General features: G+C 30.1%; 1 protein-coding gene across 4 annotated transcripts; it reads right to left on the reverse strand.

Moving 5' to 3' along the window:
• Positions 1–193: 193 nt before the first annotated feature.
• On the reverse strand, positions 194–21801 carry LOC127707592 (serine/threonine-protein kinase PAK 1-like). 4 transcript variants are annotated; one of them, XM_052212483.1, is made up of 9 exons: positions 21748–21801; positions 21324–21449; positions 17854–17883; positions 16742–16920; positions 15168–15372; positions 13700–13877; positions 6293–6356; positions 5125–5607; positions 194–4559 (listed from the first exon to the last, which is right to left on the reverse strand). In XM_052212483.1, exons 4-9 carry the CDS (start codon positions 16918–16920, stop codon positions 4241–4243), a joined length of 1428 nt encoding a protein of 475 aa, XP_052068443.1. In that variant the 5' UTR covers positions 17854–17883; positions 21324–21449; positions 21748–21801; the 3' UTR covers positions 194–4240. The 4 variants fall into 4 exon arrangements, with proteins under 4 accessions (XP_052068443.1, XP_052068191.1, XP_052068273.1 ...); XM_052212231.1 differs by having other exon boundaries at positions 15135–15372; XM_052212313.1 differs by having other exon boundaries at positions 15135–15372; positions 21778–21799.
• Between the last annotated feature and the right edge of the window lie 316 nt (positions 21802–22117).

The following is a 22117-nucleotide window of genomic DNA, read 5'->3' on the forward strand; positions in this document are numbered from 1 at the left end:
AATACAAGCAACACATGATCCTTCATGCTCCTCACATGTGAAATGTTACTTTTGTTATTGTATTGTCTAAAAGTTTGATTTTATTAATCATTTTAGACAAGGTGTTAAAGGGTAAACTTGGAAAATACCCTTTTTGAAATAGCCTAGCAAGAGGTCTAACATGGTCACTCTACAATCAAACACAAAACAGGCATGACATTATATTGCTTTATTCATAAAAACTGTTATTAAAATACATATTTACAAATCTCAAAGCTAACAAAATGTGCATCTAAAACAACTAGGCAGTGTGCCCTGCACTCAAATATTCTTAACAAAACTTGTATAATTAACAGTTGCAAAATAAAAATTTCTGAAAAAGTATTTTTAAAAAAACGTTTTCATATAAAGACTGGTATAAAATAATTTGCATACTTTATATTAAGTCTATTGGTAAAATATAACCTGTATACCATCATACTGGAATGTTTTTAACAAAAATCAAACCATACAGAACCTCATAAAAATAAAAAAATAGTTCAATAAACTACGCAAATGATTCAAAGTAGAAAAAGAACTTTTAATGAAATAATTTTAATATTGGGTCCAATGTTCAAAAGCTAACTTGCCTTGCAGCAATACATTTTTCTCAATGTTCATATATTTTTTTCCATATTTGTTTTGTTTTTGAAGTTAAGATAAGTTAATTTTATACAATCAAAGTAAAGTAGAAATTTTTTAAATGATGAAAATTAAATTTTCCCTGGACAGTATTTTAAAACAGTTTATAGTCTAAAATTTTATTACCAAAACAGACATACTTTTTTGACATTTGTTTAACAATTTTTTTTCTGACAGAGGGTACAATATTTTCCCCAATTCAGAAAATTGTAATAGACCTAGAATGGGTTAAATGCAAGACTGTACAATTTATAAACACAATGATATCAAATTTACATTATAATGTTAATGATACAGATCTCCTTTATAAGATAACAATTCAAATACCGGGAAGGTGTCACATCAGAGTAAAAAAAAAAGGGTAAAACTTTGTATCTAAATCATATGAATCGTTAAAATATATATTCCTGTTTTTATTTAATTATTTGTATTTTAGATATGGGCTGGTCATAGATTTTTGTCATTTTCAATAAAAAGTCCAGGCAACATTTTTCCATTCCTGTACAATTACTTTTAATTGCAACGAATCCCTTTTCCTGATTTTGTATCTATCAAAACCACGACTTTTAATTGATTTATGAATTAACAATGACCAGCAGCAAAGATAGTAACATGTTGATATCATATGAATACAGCATGAATAGTAACACCCAATAAAATTCACATCTGGTAATATTTTCCCCAGATTTGGAATAAATATCTGATAATATTTTCCCCAGATTTGGAATAAATATCTGACATTTTCTCCAGATTTGGAATTATATCAGATAATATTTCACACAGATTTAAAATAAATATCGGATATTTTCCACTGAAAGGAATGTCAGATGACATTTTCAATTTATACAGAGTGTATATCTGATATTTTCCACTGAAAGGAATGTCAGATGACATTTTCAATTTATACAGAGTGTATATCTGATATTTTCCACTGAAAGGAATGTCAGATGACATTTTCAATTTGTACAGAGTGTATATCTGATATTTTCCTGATATGTTAAGTCTGACAACACTATTTCAAAAGTTAAGGTATAATTAATTAAAACGGATCATTGCAGCACTTAAACTCTGTTACATTCATCTTGATTTAAAATAATAGAAAAACAAGATGTTTTTTTCTATAACTTCAATGTTATAACTATATATATAAAGTACAGTGCAATTTATATGCATGATCATAAGGCCCCAACTACCCAAAGAAATATAAAGAAAAAATAGAATCTTTTTATTCTTAAATTTTTTCTCTCTCACTGTGATAGATAGAAACTCTATCTTTTTTGGCATTAATGCATTTATGTGTTCTTAAATTATCCAAATTTGCTATTTTATTATGAAGTATGATCTTGCTCTACTTATATACAAGTATAATTCATTAGTTACACTGACAATTAATTAACTTCTTAAACTGATATTGTGTTTTTGCTAACAGAATATTTACAATATGTTCAATTGAATAGTGACTGAAAACAACGCTCCGCTCCGTAAGAAACTCTTTTTTACAAACATAATAGTAAAGGTTTTTAATGACAATATCTCTATTCCTATGTGACAAATACAGCAGATGACATAATTAATACCCTTTATAATCAAGGATTTTGACAATATAACTACAGATAAATGTTATAAGAGTACACTTTGAAGATGTGTTCCTCACAGGTACAAAGGCAGCTAATTTGTCTAGCTGAAATTAAACTATGGTAATTTTGTAAAAGATATTTCCTTCTCATGATTTCAAATTTTCTTAAATATTTTGTTACACTTATGGCCTTTTCCTATGCCATGTGTATATAGTACCCCCAGCAACCCCATTATCTCTCAACATTCCTTAAAAAGCCTTTCAGATACAAATTTTGTAAACTGTGTATCAAATCAATGATATCATATATATTTCAAGTTTATAAAATGTTAACATAGTTTTCAAGTAACAGCTTTCCTTCTCTGCCTTTTTCCTTGTGAATTTCGGCATGAGTATCCTAATCAAACACTTGTTTTTTTCCTGATAAAGTGATATGATTCATTGTTCTTTGTTTAACAATCAATTTACCCCTTGATTCTGTGAAATGATGCCATGTGAAAAAAATCCTCTTGGTTATAATGCTATTTCAAATGTCTGGCTCTACAGACAAATTCGAAAAAAATAAAGACTCTTAATTGCAAAAATCACTTATGTGTATACAAGCACTGCTTCAATTGGTCAAATTTATTAAAAAAGTTGCATATCAAGTAAACATCTTGACTTGCATGAAGTTTTCATTTAAAGCTGTCATAAATAAAAATCCTGAAAAATCTGACATATTTTTTAAAGGGATAGAAATAATTTTACCCAACTTAGTTGTTATTTGCTCAAATGGCAGAACATTTTTTGGAATTAGTGTAAAATAGTTTTAAACCAAACTTTATGAACAACAAATATCTAAGTGATATTTCCTTACAAATGACATGATTAAAGTGTTAAGGTTTATGTGTAAACGTAGATTTATTTTAATCTAACAGATAATAATTTTCCTGGGGTCTGTAGAAACTGTGAAATGCACGCCAGAATACAGAACTATTAACATTTTTGATGGTACAAAAAGTAAAATTTACCAACAAAATAATGTTCCCACAAAACCTAAAAATGTATTTGCAGTTGTTTACTTATTTCATTTTGCTGATAATTTTTTTATTCATAACTAATTTTTATCTCTCCATATCAAGTTAAATTCACAGGTAAATAAGAAATTTCTCCTTTAAACTGAATTTCTGGTCAGATTAATCTTAGTTAATAAATGGAAGTGAAAAAGATTTTGAAACAAAAATGTTATTTTTGTTCAATAATCTATGATGCCATTTATTTTGACAACAATTATATACCATTGGTATGTCGACTTAAGGAACTCTTCAAACACAACATATAATCTGGTGGATATAATTAATCTATGGTGTAAAGTGTCCATTTTTCAAGTATGAGATCGAAATGAATAATGTTAACTGCATGACCTAAACATTAATAAACAATACAGATTTATAAACTTATACAGTCTGCACATGAATTACATAAAAAACATAAAAGCATTATATAAAAAAATATCCATCTACAGTTAAATGAAGCAAATTAAAAAAAATGACATAGAACTGTATAATATATTAGGATTAGTATACATAACTGGCTTAACAGCAACTGTTAGGGGTGTCATCATATACAGGTATACATATGTAGTTCATTACAATACACAACATCATCCCAAATAAAACTTATATTTTCATATTTTCTTCAGTTTTTTCCCCATTTCCTTTACCTTTTAAAGAAGTATTTTATTGCTAGCTTTTTCAAACATTTGGTAAGAAAAGCTTGCTTGTAAATGTGAAAAAATGCCATGGTTGAAGAAGTTGTTCCTTGACTGACTTTAAAACATGTTTTAAAAAAGCCTTCAAGAAAAAGATGCAAGTTAAGTAAATATGTGATCATTTAGATGCTGTTACTTGATCATACATAGTATGATAGTATACATGTATGTATGTAATACAGTGTACAGCCAGCATATCATGACATCCCTACACAAAACCTAAGTCTGGAGCTTTCTTTAGATAATTATGAATACTAATGTCCTGTGGCTTGTTTAGCTGCCACAATCAGGGGTCGCAATGTTGTCAGTGGTCTCGCTTTTGCTAGAAATTTGTGGGCTAGTAACTCCTGAGTGTCGGCACGTTTTTCAACTTCCACTTCCAAGCACCGATCTAGGAAGTCCTTCAATTCAGGAGACAGTTTTTCTGCATTTTTGATATCTGGTTTTCCTTTCGTTGCTATACGATAAATGGCCTTCAGTGGGGTTTCATTCAAATAAGGTGGTTCCCCTTCTAACATTTCTATAATCATGATTCCCATACTCCAGATATCTACTTTCTTTCCGTAATGTTTTCTGGAAGATTAAACAAAAACACATATTTAAAAAAATTCAGCAGACAAATATCATTGCTCACACTTTTTTATTCGTATGTACAATGACGTAAATAATTATGCATTCACAATAAATTCTTTGTCCTTTGGTTTTGAATGGATAGTTGTCACACTGGAAAGAAATCCAAATCTCCTTTTTATTTTAATTGGTTTTTTTGTACTAATTGACCTGTCTTTATATTTTCTTTTTCATTTAAGACGACTTTTTTCTTCATAAAAGGTATCTTGTAACGTAGATACCCTTACCTTTAATGCATATTTTAAACCTGATTTTAATAATGTACCTTTACATTAAATTTTTTGGACATTTATTTTAGTAAGATTGAATGCTGGTAATTGAGCAAGTGGTGAAGTTGTTGCGGGACTCACAACTATCTGACAGACATACTATTTAGATGTATTCCAATTAGAAAGCAAGGTCAAAAGCGCAATTCATTTATGGTGATCTTTAAATTTCTTTAATTAAGTCCAAATTATATTTTCAAACATGATGTATAAAAATGATGATCTACAGTTATTTGATTTACCTGGACACTACCTCTGGGGCCATCCAGTAGGGAGTTCCAACCATAGTCTGCCTTTTTGCACTATCACCACTGAGTTGAGCACAAAAACCAAAATCGGTTAATTTAACTGTCCCATTCATACCAAGTAAGACATTGTCACTCTTTATATCCCTGTGTATACAATGTTTTTCATGCAGATAGTCTAATGCCTGTAGACATTCTCGTGACACTGCAGCAATCTGTCCCTCGTTCATGATGGTTTCTGTTACGACGTCAGTTAAGGCACCGCCATCTAGATATTCCATTACTACCCATAGTTCTTGTTTTTCTGATAGATAATAGCAATCTAAGAAATTGACGATATTTGGATGTTTATAATCCTTCATTACTTCGATTTCTGTAATTAAAAGTTCTTTTTTTGGTTGATTTGTCAAATCCATCATTTTAATAGCAACTACTGCATCAGCATCAACAGGTTTGGCCATACATACATTTCCAGAGGCACTGAAATTAAAGAAAACAAACATGATAACTATATTCCATGAGAAAAATCAAGATTTCAATTTATCGTAAATTTGTAATTTTCCCTGTGATCCTACTGCCTAAATGGTTTATAAGATTGATGAAAGGATATGATATTTGACAAATAAGCCAAAGACTTATCTTTTTCATGTCCATGTGTGTCAAGTTATCAATAAAATGCAGGCAACATCATTCATAAACCAAACAACTGTCGCGATGTTTTGTAAGCGCAATATGATTTTTTTTTCAACTACTTCATGTAACTTCATATATCCTACCTAAGAAGCTTATTAATTTAAAAGACAAATTGCCAATTAAGAGATAACGGCATTTTATATTTGATACAGACTTTATCAGCTTGCCATTACCAGCTCCTAGCAAGCTTGCTTGACATTTTTGCTGATAAAATTAGTATCAAAAACAAATGCCATTATTCTGTATGTTTATCAAAGATCACTGATGTTTGTTGATTGGTTGATAACTGAGATTTCTAAGACCTTCAGGGACCATGTAACAGTGCCATGAAGATTTTAGGCAGCATGTCTATTCTACTGTGTTCTATCTTAATTATACAAACAAACTATTATTCTGACAACAAACAGTACAGTTTATTTTAGTCTTTGAGAACAATTTTGCTTCAAAATCTTCTGCCACTGCCCAAACTTACCCTGAACCGAGTTTCTTTTGAATCTGATATTTAGAGGAGGCATCTCCAGGTGAAGCTAACCGTTCTGAAAATAACAAATATGGCATGTCTGTTAATTTTTCCTATGTATACAAGTACAAGTATTTAGTAGAACAATATATCAATTATGGTTGGTACATACCTTTAATAATGGCAGGTTACCATCCTGCTCAGCTCATTCAAAATTCTCAATTTACCATATTGTGATGACAAAAAACATTTATATAAACTTGATCATTGTTGAAGGCCAAACAGTGCCCTATAGTAACTAACATTCAAATCATTAGGACTCTGGTTGATAGTTGTCTCATTAGAATTAAACCGCATCTCCTTATTTTTTATATCGATTCATATCTTTGACCTGAATCTATCAAGTATAATTTTGTTAAAGCTGGACAGAATAAAACATTCATATTTAGATCAGTACTATCAATTGTTAGATATTGTATTATATCAGCTGCTTAAAACTCAAAATATAGTGCTCTCTGATTCTTATTGGTGTTATACATGTTATAAAATAATAATTTGCAGAAAAAGAAACTATTCCTTTTCACATTTCTGTATTTATCTTCACAATGCATTACTTCTTTATGCTAATATCACAAACTGATAGGAATGAAGGGTTTATACATTATTATTTAGCCTTTTATTAGAAATAAACTGCTTCGCTGAGCGCAGCTGGATACGACTGCAGAGGTCCAACCCTGAACAGTAAGGGCAAAAATGGACACAATATTCAAGCTTGATACAGGTCTGAATTTGGACTGTAATTAAATATTTGACACATTATAGGTTTCTGACACAGAATAAATGTAGTCAAAGAACTTAAAATTGGTTATATGATTTGAATTATATTCAATTGAAGATTTCTTGCTTTTGTGCAATACACTGTGCTGTTGCGCAATACTTAGTAAATCTGTCATCAGGCTATATAAAAAGAATTAAATCAATTGAAGAAAAAAATTGACCCCCCTCCCCTTTTCCAAAAAATAATATTTGAAGAAATTTTATTTTTATTTTCTCAAGTCTTGAGGATAAAAAATTGTCCCCCTCCAAATAATTTTTTTGTTCACCCCCCCCCAAATTTTTTTTAACTCCCCCCCCCCCCCCTTTTCCCCAAAAAAATAACATTTGAAGAAAATTTTCTTTTTGTAAAATGTGGTACAGTTTAAGAGACATCAATACACTTAAACATGAGTTATTGTCTGAAAACTAGAAAAATGCTTGTTTTAGACCCTTTTTCGCCCATAATTCCTGAACAGTTTGGGCAATTACCCCCAAAATGAATCCCAACCTTAAACTTGTGATATTGGACCTTGTGGTACAATTTCAGAGCAATCAAAATACACAAGTTATTGTCCTAAAACTAGAAAAATGCTTGTTTTGGACCCCTTTTTGGCCCCTAATTCCTAAACAGTTGGGACCATCACACCCAAAAACAATCCCAACCTTCTTTTTGTGGTATTGAACCTTTTGGTAAATTTCAAAGAGATCCATACACTTAAACTTAAGTTATTGTCCGGAAACCAAATGTCTTCGGACGACGACGACAACGCCATGACAGCATTATACGAACCCAAAATTTGTTTGCGGTAGTATAAAAATTGCATACTATTGTTTACATGTATCATTAATGAAATTTCTTATCATTGCTTTTTATGAACTCGTGACAATCAATTTCCTGGATTTTTGTGGGTACATGTATATTCCAATAAAAATTAGTAAATTTTTCACACAATAATGTTATACAAATGTACCTCACTTTTTCATTCAACGTCATAATATTGTATACACAAACTATATGAAAATTAAAATATTTGTGAACTTTATGTTGCACTGAAAATTTTTAGAATTTATTAAGGTAAAATCAATACAAATTAATTTGTAACATTCACATTTAATTACTTAGTCTGTGCCATCCAGAAGGTATTCTACGAATTCTTAGTCATGTGCATGGAAAAGTACACACATGGTGATTCAGATTAAAATCAAACTTACTGCTATTGAATGATTCATAGTGAATTTTGGTGATTCGATGACTACTGATTAACATCACTTTGATATTTCCCTTGGAATAAATCTACACTGAACATATAAATTTCCTAGTGAATCATACACAATTACTTGACAGGCATTCAATGTAAGAAATCCACTATTAGAAGTGATTTTTCACTGATCAAATTGTGTGTACTGTGAGTGCAATGTGCAGGGTATGCATTTGTATCAAAAAGGTTGGACTAAATTACCAACAGGTACAAAAATGTAAGTTGTAATTAATTTGTTCACCTAGGGCACTTCTCATTCAGCAGAGAAAATATGGCTTTGAAATAGGGGTGGCTTCTTAAATAAAAGATACTGCTCTTCTGAACAGCATAATAGGTTTTATGAGGGGGAGTGTCTTCTTTACAAAAGATGAAGTCTTATAAAAATAAATATGAGAGCCTCTCTAAGGGGGACTACTGTGGTGATTTTTTCTAATTTCATTGGATTCTGTTTTGAATAATTTTATTCAATAATTAGCTGTATGCATTTGTTCCCAATATATTTAAACAAAATTAATTCATTTATTTTTACCTGTTAAAAGTAAAGATTTACATAATAATGGTTTGAATATTTATGTTTTATTGACTGTGAAGGGCCATAAAAATCTTCAACAGATAAAATAAAGCTTGTTCAAATGAAAATTCATGATTTATAAAGTATATCTATATTGACTCTCTACAGGATCATATAATCACTTTTTTTAAGTTTTCTAGTAGTGTGTATAATTCATGTATAGTCCGTTTGACTTCTATAAATCTTCAAAAAATAATTCTTAAAAATTCATTTTTACAAATAAACATTTTTTTTCTTCATGTATGTTAATGTATGATATATACTAACACTGACTATGAATATCATAATTTTGGGCCAATAATCAAAAAAGTTACCCATTTGGTCTCTATGTTACTTCTATTTTTTTTTATATAAAATACTTGATGGAGTAAGTATGAATAGTGTAACAGCCTTCCATTCAAAACAAAAACATTAGACATGTGCTTTAAACCTGTTTCATTGTACCATGTGACTTTTCTCATTTGAATAACTCTGACCAGCAACAAACTTGGACTTCATTTAAGTTTTATGTCATGTGATTACTGAACTTTCTGTATACATGAATTTGTATTTTTCATTGTTCAACTTCTGAGTAACCTTAGTAATATTTTCCACTGGACATTACTAGTATTACATTTTTAAACACTACAAAGTAGTTTTAGGCAAAATTCAGTTTATAAATGAAATTTTGTGAAAATGAATAATATAAAGCATATTTTTTTAGTATTTATACCTTCATATGTTTATGAAAACTAAATATTGAATGTATTCTGTAAATACTTATTGATAAAACTTTTTCGAGCCTCTCCATTTTGTTAGTACTGTCATCATGCTTTAAGCATTAAAAGCTTGCTTATATTCTTTTATAAGATATATATAAATATATAATCAAATTAAGGTAACAAAAATGAAGATTTGGTAAGGAATAAAAAAAAATAAAACATCTGGTTATGATATTTTTCCCACAAATAACATCTTTGTAGATACATGCAAGTTCATTTATAAAATCGTATAAAAGCCAGTTATAAAAAAACTTAGATGATGGTCATTTTTGATGACATATATAGTGTCCTTTGATATCTTAATGAGTTAAGTCACATGGTACAATGAAACAGGTTTAAAGCACATGTCTAATGTTTTTGTTTTGAATGGAAGGCTGTTACACTATTCATACTTACTCCATCAAGTATTTTATATAAAAAAAAATGGAAGTAACATAGAGACCTAATGGGTAACTTTTTTGATTATTGGCCCAAAATTATGATATTCATAGTCAGAGTTCGTATATATCATACATTAACATACATGAAGAAAAAAAAGGTTTATTTGTAAAAATGAATTTTTAAGAATTATTTTTTGAAGATTTATAGAAGTCAAACTGACTATACTTTCCTTTTTTTTTTAAAGAAAACTAAATTTAGCAGAAATGATTTATTTTTCAAAAATAGGTTGAAAATAAAAGCATTTATTTATCAAGCAAATATTTTGACATAGGAAAGCTGTAACTAGCCAGCTACACTGTGACTATTTCTGTTTGAGGATTGTGACAGAAAATTGTCACATATTAAATACAATTTTACGAATTGCACAATTTTTTGTTTACTCTATGTGATTCAATAATCAGTGTTCCAGCTTGAATCTCAGGGCAGAAGGGTGCTAGTTGTTTGAAAGGGCACTTTAGCGCAATAACCCAGATTGTAAGGGCTGTTGGACAGTGTATAAATTACCTTGAATTTTGCTAGGCTCAGCTGGAGAACATTAGTTGTATTTCAACTGTATTTAGAAATTAATGTGATCTGGATGTTGGTTCCAGTAAGATTTATTTTTATCAAATTATCATACCAAGAAGCAAAACATATCATTTTGATTTAATTTAAACAAACTTGTACATTTGGTAAGGAAAATAATCATCAGAAATTTCAATGTTTTATAACTGATACCATCTATAAAAATAAAGTAGTTTTGAACTGAGACTACAATAACACATAGTAGTCTCAGTTTTGAAATATGGATGTATACATGCAAAATTGAATTTTAAATGCATTAAAATTATCTACATTTAAATTACTTGTTCAAACATATAGTATATGTTATTGAAAGTTACTTATTATCATTTAAATTGTTACAAAAAGTATTGTTTTAAGTGCACACCAAAGTGCTCCTAAGTCAGGAGTTACATAAATATAACAGGTGAGACAAGAGATGATAATATTATATTGATGCAATAATACATTGCATACATTGCAGAAGGTATAAACAGTTACTTTTACCCCCATAATTGTTAAAAATAAAAGAATGTGTTAAGTGCTCCTATGTAAGGAGGATTATAAATACAAGAAGTAAAACAGGAAGTGCAATCTTGTTTATGTTCAAAATACAAATTTCTTTAAATTACTCATGGTAATGAAACAAAACATTTTTTTACCAGTTTAATAAGTCAAAACTATGTATGCCTTTAAAATTGTTTAACATTTTATTTTTTATGTTATATGTCTTCATAAATAAAGTGTATATGCATGGTGTGCATGCTGTACATTAACAATACAAATGGATAGCATGTAGACATTTTCATTCTGTATTAAATATCTACTATTTGTTTAATTATCTTAAATCCTCTAATTAACAGTAAACAATCATTAACAGAGGTGATAAAACTGCCAAAGGCAAGGTATTTAACTTAAGGTAGATGGGGTGTCTAAATTATAATCCATAGAATTTTTTAATAATTTGCCAAAATGTAGTTTGTATCATGCTTTTTTAAAAAAAATAATAAAAAGAATGGGTCACGGTGCTTATTTTCACACTACAGGTTGTGCAAAATTGACAGATTTTGTATAGATTATGCATGGAAAACCCAATTTTCTGCCATAAAACTAAAACAACACCATAGAATTTTGAGATAGAATATGAGAAGATAGCTCTTATATTATGCTTTCAGATAAGAAAAAAGAAAAAATGGGGTCACGGGACCAGTTTTCTTGCTACATAATAAAACAGGTAAATTCCTAACACATTCTATTGTAAAAGTAACTTTATCTGAATTATCTGCCCTTATATTTGAGTTGCCTCCCCTTATGTGTCAAAGTTGGAAAAAAATGAATCAAACAAAGGCATTCTGTTTTTTGTAAAATACAACCATACATATGATAAAACATGTCATTTTCTATATTGAAAGGAAAATGCTTACACATGAATTACCTACTACTCTCAAAATTTGCACATTTTATTAAAGATCTAGACCTCTTGTTTTCTGGTATGTCAAAATACAAGATGGAGGAAGATACCCTATCTACCTTAATCCCATTGTCAGTTAATGAGGGTGTTGCACAAAAAGGTCAGTTTTACCGGAAACGCAGATAGGCATGAAATATGGAAATTTTATTTTTTGAAAAAGCAGAGGGGTGCATTTTTTTGCTTTGGAAGGCAGAAGGGCAGGGGTAAGGGCACCAGGGGCAGGCGGCCCTTCTATTTAGGGCAGGCTGGAACACTGATAATACATAGCTATTTTTTATAATTCATTTCCTTTTCACAAGTTATACAGCTGTGAAATGTCATTCAACTAATTCTTGACAGTTTGACACACATACACCCCCACCCCAAAAAAAATAATATACAGTAAAATTCCTGCCAGAAAAGATTTTCTCACAGGGGGCTTATGATACTTGGTCAGCATCTAGGTACAAATGCAAATATTATTTAAGGTGGGAACTAAGCTCTATGATAGTTTCACCACAATATTCATGAAGTAAGTCCATTTTTTGCTTAAATCATTTAGAAATATGTCATATTTATACATTTCATTAAAGTATGAAGCCAACTTTATGCAAATAAATTTTCTTAAACCTTTATTCAAACATTTGAAAAAATATTATCACTTTAGGTTGACAAAGCCAAAAAGATACCCATTATGGGGTTTTTATGCATTCTTATATTATAAAATATAAGCTGGGAGTCACAATTCCATATAAAGCACTTTGGTAAGAGAACGATCTCAGAATGTTTCATATTGTGTTGTGTAGGTGATATTTTGCATGTATTGAAAATCTGCTTCTCTATTTATTAGATTGTATTTGAGTGATTTACTGATGGAAATGATAGTTTTTCTCGGTTTTACAGCCTAACTTGAGGTAGACCTGATATGTTCTTATCAACATTGGGTCAAACATTATGACGTCAGTATTTAGTCCAGGTGTTAAGGTTGGGTCAAATAGATGATGTGGAGGGAGTGTGATAAGGGCTGAACAGGATGATAGTGGCCTAGGAAACTGATAAGTTCCAAAATGATGATTCTTCTTTCTAGTTAAGTATTAAATCTGAGATTCTTATAACTGAAAGTCTGAAATTTTGTATTTGTTACATTTTAACTGATCAAAAATTTTATTTTGTTTAATGCAATTTAATTATCTAGTAAATACTGCAACAGGTGTAATAAAATCATATTAGAAATATTCTGAAAATGTGCATGAACCTGAATTTGTCCATTTATTCTTATTTAATGTGATAGTTGATACAGGATATGTTTGAACAAGAACAATGCTACTTACTTATTAAATTAGTTAAATTACCTATTGCAATAAAAAGAAGAAATTTATCAGGCTGCACTTTCATGTCTAAAGGTTGGATGGTATGATAAAATATACCATTTCATTAGTTCAGTGTATCCTAATATAGTCATACATTTATATCTGTTTTAGATCCAAAAATTTCATTTAGATAGGTCCTAAGGGTTAATACCCAAGATTTTTCTTTATGTAAATAAAGCATTACACAAATTAAACCTTCTCAGACACTTACGCAATCCTGCATGAATTTCATCATCACTTAGATTCTTTTTCTGAGATTTAGGACGTCTTTGTAATACTTCTTCCTCTGCATCCTCTTTTGTTTTCTGGTTGTCAAGGGTAACTTTGGCCATGCCATCTGTAACATTGTTTGTTCTGGAATCTATTTCATCTCCATGATTATCATTTTTCTGTAAAAATGGTAATTGTGAGATATATATCACAATATTCAAAATATGTATATCTTTTGAACAAATTTACCAATTTCAAAAACAGTATTTTCTTGCAAAGCTGAGGAAAGTGGCATAAACATGGGTTTCAACAAACAGTGCTCTAATTATATAAGACAACATTGCTATTCTTAGTTAAAAAATTTTAAGCATACAACAATGTAGCATATCTAACTTAAGGTTGCTGGTGTGTCTAAATGTTTGACGAAAGATTTAAAAAAAAAAAAATTCTGTGAAAGACTTCTTGGTCAATGTACTTTCGAATTTCAATATAAAAACTGGGTGTCACAGACCTTGTTTTTTCATTTAAAAAAAAATTGAAATTAACATAATTGACAGTTATTTCATATGGGTTATACAGGGGAAACTTAATTTTTTCTTTATTGAGTCATGAAACGATACAATTGGTTAAAATTCAATTAAAGATTTGCTTTTTAAAAGTACATCTGAGATATAAAATAAAAATAGTGGGTCACAGGCCTTATTTTCTTGAAAAATAAAAAAAACACAAATTGTCCTATCAAATTCAATATAATTTTCTGCCTCTGATTTTTTCTGAAATTTTTAAATACACTTGATGGCACTTAATTTTCTTATAGCTCGATCTTGATATTTCAAGTTTTAAGTGTTTCTGTTGTATATTGAATGATACTTGGTATGATATTTTTAAACCAAAAAAAGTATTTTTGCAACATAACCGAAGGGATGCTCAGAAAGACACCCGATCCACCTTAATAAATGAATTTCTAGTTTAAAAGCAGTATTATTATTGTTAGGTTTATCAATCTTTTTATTTCTGAATGAATTCTTGTTTCAAAGTGTTCATTCCTTGTATGAATTATGTTTTTTGAGGATATAAAGTTAAATACAATTAATAATTTGGTGTCAAAATTGACTTATATGAAACAACAGTCATGCATGAATACATTGCCTAACATTTACATAGATAGTATTGATGTAGATTCTAGATTGTGTATTTAAGTTACATTTCATATTCTTTATATATATCATAAGAATTTCAGAAACTTACAAATACATATAAAATATGCATCAAGAAATACAACATTTCCATTGCATTTCATTTGCTGATGTTTCTTTAGAGCCAAATTATATGAAGGTTCTAAACAATATTACTTTGCTTGTCAAGTGACGTCAACAAACACATATACTAAACTAGAATCTACACTATACACTTATTGTAAATGTGAAGCAATGTACCTTGTTTGGGTCAGTTTTTGCAGTGACAAAAACCTCATCTGATCTGGCATCTTTTCCGTGAGGTGAGGGTGGTGGCATGGGGCTTTTGTCTTCATCACTAAGTTCATCCTCAGATTCTTCAATGGTAGTTGCAACTTTAAGATATTTCTGTTCATGTGTACTTTTCTGTTTAAATGATTTCTTCAAGAATTTGATGGATTTAATGACAGCTTCTGGATTTTTCTTCTGTTCCTCTTTCCTGAAGAAAATAAAATTTTTAGTAGCGGTTGGGAAAATTACATTATGGAATGTATGTGTATTTTGTTTTCTGTATTGTACAAAGCGTAACTGTGAACATGATGAATAAACAAAAACAAGTGTCTCTATTTAGCCACACTCAACGGGCAATCAACAATTATTGTGCAATATGCCAAAAATATATTTGGTTGCACTTTACGTAAGCTTTCTGTATATAATGAGAGTCTATTATAAATTCATATACATATACAGCATACAATTTATGATTCTTAAAAAAGTGTTTATGGTGTACCATAGTTAATAAATAACAACAAACAAATACTTTAGTGTGAAATATAGACTTAATGAATTGAATTTATTATGTTTTGTCCAAATGTATTTATCATACTTCATGTAAAAATGCCAGATTTTGATTGGTTAATAAGAGGTAGATAATTTGCTCTATCCCATGGCAAATACTCCATTATCCTTCATGGAGACGCTTGATCAATTGTGCGCTTTATGAAATACAGAGGTTGTTATGTAAATGACATAATAGTTTATTACTTTGAATTTGAAATTTAATAGACAGTTATAACTGAACCTTCAGTATAATAAATTAAATAACACATAGCTGAAAGGGTGATAGAGCAGATTGTTACCCCTCTAAAAGACAACAAAGCCAAAGTTGACAATTTTTTCTCAGGGTAACAATCTGTTCTATCACCCTCTCAGCTATGTATTATTTATATATAATTATCAGTGATTATATGAAACAATGAATGATTTATACAAGTGGTTTGATGTCATAAAACTTAGTTTGAATCATCCTATTGTTCTTTAAATAGCCTAAATCAAAGTAAGGAATATGAATGATATATTTGTTGGTGTTTTCTTTTATTACCAGTAAGAGGGAGAAGGGGAAGGGGGAGGGAGGCTACAAAGTAAAGAAATAATTATTTTTGATATCTATTGGCTAGATTTTTTTTATGTATGTCAAAATAAAAAAAAATTTATCACAGGAACATATTGTTTCCATCAAATTATTTACTATCTTCAATTTATTACTTTTGCTTGGTTTTTGTTTTTAAATGTGTATCATCATTACTGATTTAGGTCTGAATGGGGAATAATAATATATAGGAAAATGATTGAAATATTCAATGAAATGTATTTGATGTGTTCTACATGGATCAACTTTTTCAGTCTTATTGACTTAGCTTCATTTATGTATATATTTTAGTAAACAGACAAAGATATTTATGTGTGTGTCAAATGTACCCTTATACCTCCAACTACATTGATTTTGATTTATACATTTTATAAATGTGAATAATGGATATGTATAATGAAAACAAAAATATTTGGTGTTTTATTTTACATTAACTTACGAGATATTGGAGTGTTGAAGGAGTGAATTCCATGCAGGTGGAAGGCCTACAAAATCTCCTGTTTGCCTGTCAAAACCAACATGTACATTATGTTTGACCTCTGTGGGGCCAGATATACTCATGGGTTTGTCATCTGAACTAGAACTTTTCTTCTTTCCGAATGGCATTTTTGACAACATCTATAAATAGAACAAAACATAATATCTAATGGTTTAATCATTTGTACATTGTACATACTGTTCCCAATTGACACTTTTAAAGATGTGTTTGTACATGTACCTTTTTTTAAAATTAAATTATATGTACATGTACACCATTTAATAAGGCTGAATAAACACACATGTACACATATATACATATATAAATATTGATAGTATTAAAACTATCACTGGCCGATACATCTAAAGGTTGAAAACTTCCCTATTTCTTCATAGACTTCTGTTTCAAATAAAGTAATAAGCTGTTGACAGAGATAAGTCTCACTTTTTAGTAATTTTGATAGTACATGTATAAAATGACACTACTTTAACAAAACATTCAAAGTCAAGGAACCATGACTGAAGTCACAGGGCCAAATAATGTTCATGGAAATGAGACATGCCAATGACTAAAACTGAATACCAAATACCATTGACTTATCATAATTGGTTCCCTTTAAACTAGCCTCAACACAAACTTTAACATGTAAACTGTGCAAAAGTTTCAAAGTCATTTAACCATGATGAGGGGGCAGGGCCAATTAATCTCCAAAGAAATAAAAGTTGCAAATGCTAATACAACAGCATACCAAATATCATTGACTTAACATTAGTGGTTCCCCATAAACTGACCTAATCACAAACTAATACATGTAAACTAAGCAAAAGTTTCAGTCAATAGACCATGAATGATTTCCATAGAAATGAGATATGTCAATGCTAATACAACTGCATACCAAATATCATTGACCTTCTAGTGGTTTCCCTAATCACAAACTAATACATTGTTGATGCCCCCCAGAAACAGAGCACCTAGTATAGTCTCCCTTTTAGACTTTATGGCGAGACAAAAATGGATTAACATAAGGTTTGAACCCCTGCCTGCCTGCAAAACACAATCACAAACACACATACCTTATTAACTTCTTTCCTTTATTTCAATGTCTACAATAAATGAAACAGGGTTTACTTGTCTGATGTATCATACAAGTTTATTTATTATGAATTACATGTACATCATTATTTAATAACATTTACTGCCAAAACTGCTGTTCATGTACTTCATCAGGAATTTACTTCATTAGTCTTTAAAGAAAGACAATGTGAAGTGTTTGTGCATGTTGTGTAGAATGATAGGCATTTCCCATTGGTCTTTTGGGTTTTTTTTGTGTCTTCAGTTGCCTTCTGTGTCCTGCATATCACTCAGTTTGGTAGTAATAAGCATTGTGTTTAAGTTTCATAACATTTGGTTGAGGCAAACTAAAGTTAGAGAACGGAAACCAATTTGGGACATACATACAGACATTCATATGGACAAGAGTAAACCTTAATACACACTTTGCCTAGCTGCAGGAGGCATTCAAATATAAAAACACAATGACCATTTTTTTTTATGTTTTCACACTGTGTCATTATAAGTACATTTGTAACTTCATTTTGGTACATTTCAATGAAACTTCCTTTTATCCTGCTTGTTAGCAGCAATAAGTCTAGTACTTACTCAATTCTGGTAAAGATTTATTTATCACCTTTTTTTTAAGATAGTCCGTAATGATATCAAGTGACAAAACACATCTTACTAACAAAGTATTAACATCAGAACTGAATCCAATAAACATTTTACTGAAAGCAGTGATCTTTAAGGATCATGGTAATGTGATGCTATACATATACATGTATTGCTTGAATGCTTTGCTTAATGTACGAAGAAATAATTTTTTTATAGATTGGGTTATGGATTCTTCAATTTCCAGAAAATGCTTTTTCAAATTCCCTGTTTGACATGTTTACAAGGCTGCTAAATGAAATGTGTGTGGAGAACATCTGATAAAACATTTGTTATCTATTTTTCTTCTTTCTAGCAATTCATCTGTTTTTAAAACTGTTGTCAAAGATTTATAAAGCAATTAACAGTATTTTGTGATTAATGGTAAATTATTAGGGCTATATTCCAAAAAACTAATAGTTAGTCATTTGGCAGACCACTGCTTTTAATTTTAATTAATTTAAATACAAGATGTATGGATTGCTCAATCTCATTAGATAATTTTCAATACTTAGTAAAGACAATATGAACAAAAAATACATTGACCTTGAAACACTTAAAGGTTGCACTTTGTATATACAGCTGTTTCACAAACCATGCCTCTGTTGGGGAGATGTACAATGTAATTAAATCGTTGAATATTGTTTTTACTGGTATAAATATTGATTTTTATATCAGTAAATTAAAACCATACTAAATATTACACATATATACTTTCACAGTACTACAATCTGTCAATACCTATATTTTGGCATTGCACAAGGTCATGTTTTTCTCTGACTGTTAATGACGTCTTTACACTAAATCCATTGGATGTGTACTGATTGATATTTTAGTCCTATATACATGATTTTTTTTATTAGTTGTTATTGGCCTTGAGCTAGCTGTCAGTAACTGCGAGTACTCTCAGATTTGTACTTAGTGTCTTTTTTGTTGTTAGGGATGAGGGATAGATATATACCCTGCCACGTTCTGTCTGTGTTTTTGTTTGATGTTTTTCTTTGTATCGATCTGATGAGTTCAGCCTTTTTCAACTGATTTTTATAGTTTGTTCTTATGTTGTACTGTTACATGACGGTCTCAGGTTAGGATGGAGGGTTGAGTGCTCACAACCATGTTTAACCCTGCCACATTCTTTATGTGCATGTCCCAAGTCAGGAGCCTGTAGTTCAGTGGTTGTCGTTGGTTCATGCCTGTCTTATTTTTTTTCGTAAATTGTTTTGTTATAAATTAGGCTGTTAGTTTTCTCAATTGAATTGTTTCATATTTTTCATGTCGTTGCCTTTTAAAGCCGACTATATGGTATGGTTTTTTCTCATTGTTGAAGGACGTACAGTTGCCGATAATTGCTTACACCCACTTCATTTTAGTCTTGGTGGACAGTTGTCTCATTGGCAATCATACCACATCTCCTTATTTGTATAGTGTATAATATTCATAGATATTTTGTTTTGTTTACCTACCACTGCCTACTGGTTAGGCCATGCAAAAATGATTGTTTGTTTCCCCTAACCCTGTCGGGTCAGCTTTTACACTCCGGGTCAATCCTTTTTTTTTTTTGGGCAGAGGAAAAAAAAAATGTTTCTCTGGTTTCTTTTGACAATTTTCAATGATGCTTTTATTTAAAATTGTCTGCGGATAATCATTTAAAAGTGTGTAAGCATTATTCTCAATTATCATTCCTTTGTTTATATAGTTTATACCACAAGATAGAATGTAAAACAAGAATTTACTGTCAGGTTAGCAACAACATTCTCTGCTTTGTAAAACCGCTTTTTCACAAAAAAATAACATAAAATAAAAAGTTTTTCCTGCCTGCCGGTCCTTGATAATATTCACATGTTAGGGGAAACCAACATTCATTTTTCCATGGCCTTACTAGATATGATCTCTATGTTTCATCTCATAGAGACACAACTTTGGAATTTTAGCAGTATAAATACACATGATTAGTGGCCAAATTGAAATCTAAGGAAGACTCAAAGTGAAGGGAGGGGTAGTACAGAATTTTAGTATAAATTTATAATCTTAGAACTTTGAGGCATATAAATGTTGAAAATATGCTGCACAGCCCTGATTTGACCTTTGAAAAAAATAGTAGTGCATATGAACTTTCCATTCTAGGATATATTTTTTTACGAAACTTCATAGTAAAAGTGGCAGAGTTTAAGCTGTAAAAGGAGTTCCTATGGGAAATTTCTTTGTCTATATATACAGAAGTGCAACCTAAAGGAATGAAATATATACCGATGAAAAAACCCAGAGTTGTTCAAATCAGATTCATGTATAATCAAGCATCTGCACGAATGTATAAATGTAAATGCGTTCCCTATGGTATTGAAGTGAACATACCAAAGTACAATGTAAGGCAGAAACAGCCTTAATAAAAGCAAACCGAAGACCACTGTACATAGTATCTTCTAGAAGGCAATAATCATTTTTAAAAAGAACCATTAAAATATTTTAAATTAAGAAAGATTATGTTACAACAACAGTTTGAATTATTATTATTAGACAAGATCTCAATTACAGATTTTTATTTTTCATTTTCTGGCAAACCAAGTTCAATTGTATCTTTTATAAAAATGGATGCTGCAACAATTTAAATCAAAAGTATTAAACAAAACCAATAATACAAGTTTTCAAATTTCATCATTATGATATAAAACTGGAACAATATAGTTATTTAAGACTACATACATGCACAGTACACATAACAGATTATTGTACATGAAGTCATGATTAACTAATTCCCTCAGGCAAAAAGTAACAACATATCAAAAATGCATGTACTTCTTAATACTTTCTATATTTTACATAATATTAAATCAGTATATACCTGGCAGTAGAGTTCTGTAGTTTTGGTTTCCCTTTTTTGGTATGGGAATTTTGGAATGTCCGTTTCGACGTTTCAACTTCCTTGTTCAGAAATTGTACATTTCAGGTTTGTATCTATCATTCCAACCTATAATTAGAATAAATTACGTCATCATATCCATGGACATATTGTTATTGATACAGGCGTAATTACATATGTAACTGAAGAGAGTCTTAAACCTGTCAACAAGTGATTGATTGCAACATGGACCGTGTCAGAAGTAAAAACACGACCTATAAACAAACGCAACGAAAAAGAGTCATATTTAGCTATTTCATGAACTCTAAAAATATACGTAAGCAATCTAATGTTATTGAACTTATGAATTATAAAGTAATTCCTATTTTAGATTTACATTTTCACCTGTATTGGAAAAGAACTATACCTGTTCGACAGACGAAGAGTGTCAACTTACAAAAACTTCCTATTTCCGGAAACAGTCTCGATCTGATTTCAAGGGAGGCAACATATCATTTTCCCGCCATTTTTGCGAAACCACATCCAATTAAATTTTCGTTGTTACGCATGATCACTGTCATTCGGTATATCGAGAAAAATGATCGTGAAAGAATAAGTAACGGTCGTCAAGTCTTGCGATTGGGTCGTGAAAGATCTGGTAAAGGAAGGAAATCTTATCGAGAAGACACATGCAACGTCAGTAAATAATATAATTTAATCAATTATAATGACAAATATTGGAAAAATAAAACTGTCTGTCAGAATGGTTCAATATTATGATCAGTATCCGAGGAAAA

The sequence above is a fragment of the Mytilus californianus genome, unplaced genomic scaffold (assembly GCF_021869535.1).
Source record: "Mytilus californianus isolate M0D057914Y unplaced genomic scaffold, xbMytCali1.0.p SCAF_1, whole genome shotgun sequence".
Taxonomy (NCBI): domain Eukaryota; kingdom Metazoa; phylum Mollusca; class Bivalvia; order Mytilida; family Mytilidae; genus Mytilus; species Mytilus californianus.

Excerpts from the sequence above, each read along its gene's own strand:
- LOC127707592 (XM_052212398.1), bottom strand. The coding sequence starts at position 16,920 with ATGTTGTCAAAAATGCCATTCGGAAAGAAGAAAAGTTCTAGTTCAGAT. Across the intron at positions 5,608-6,292 it reads CAAAAGAAACTCGGTTCAGG|TGCCTCTGGAAATGTATGTA; the intron begins GTAAGTTTGGGC and ends CTTTAATTTCAG. Across the intron at positions 4,560-5,124 it reads GCCCCAGAGGTAGTGTCCAG|AAAACATTACGGAAAGAAAG; the intron begins GTAAATCAAATA and ends TTAATCTTCCAG.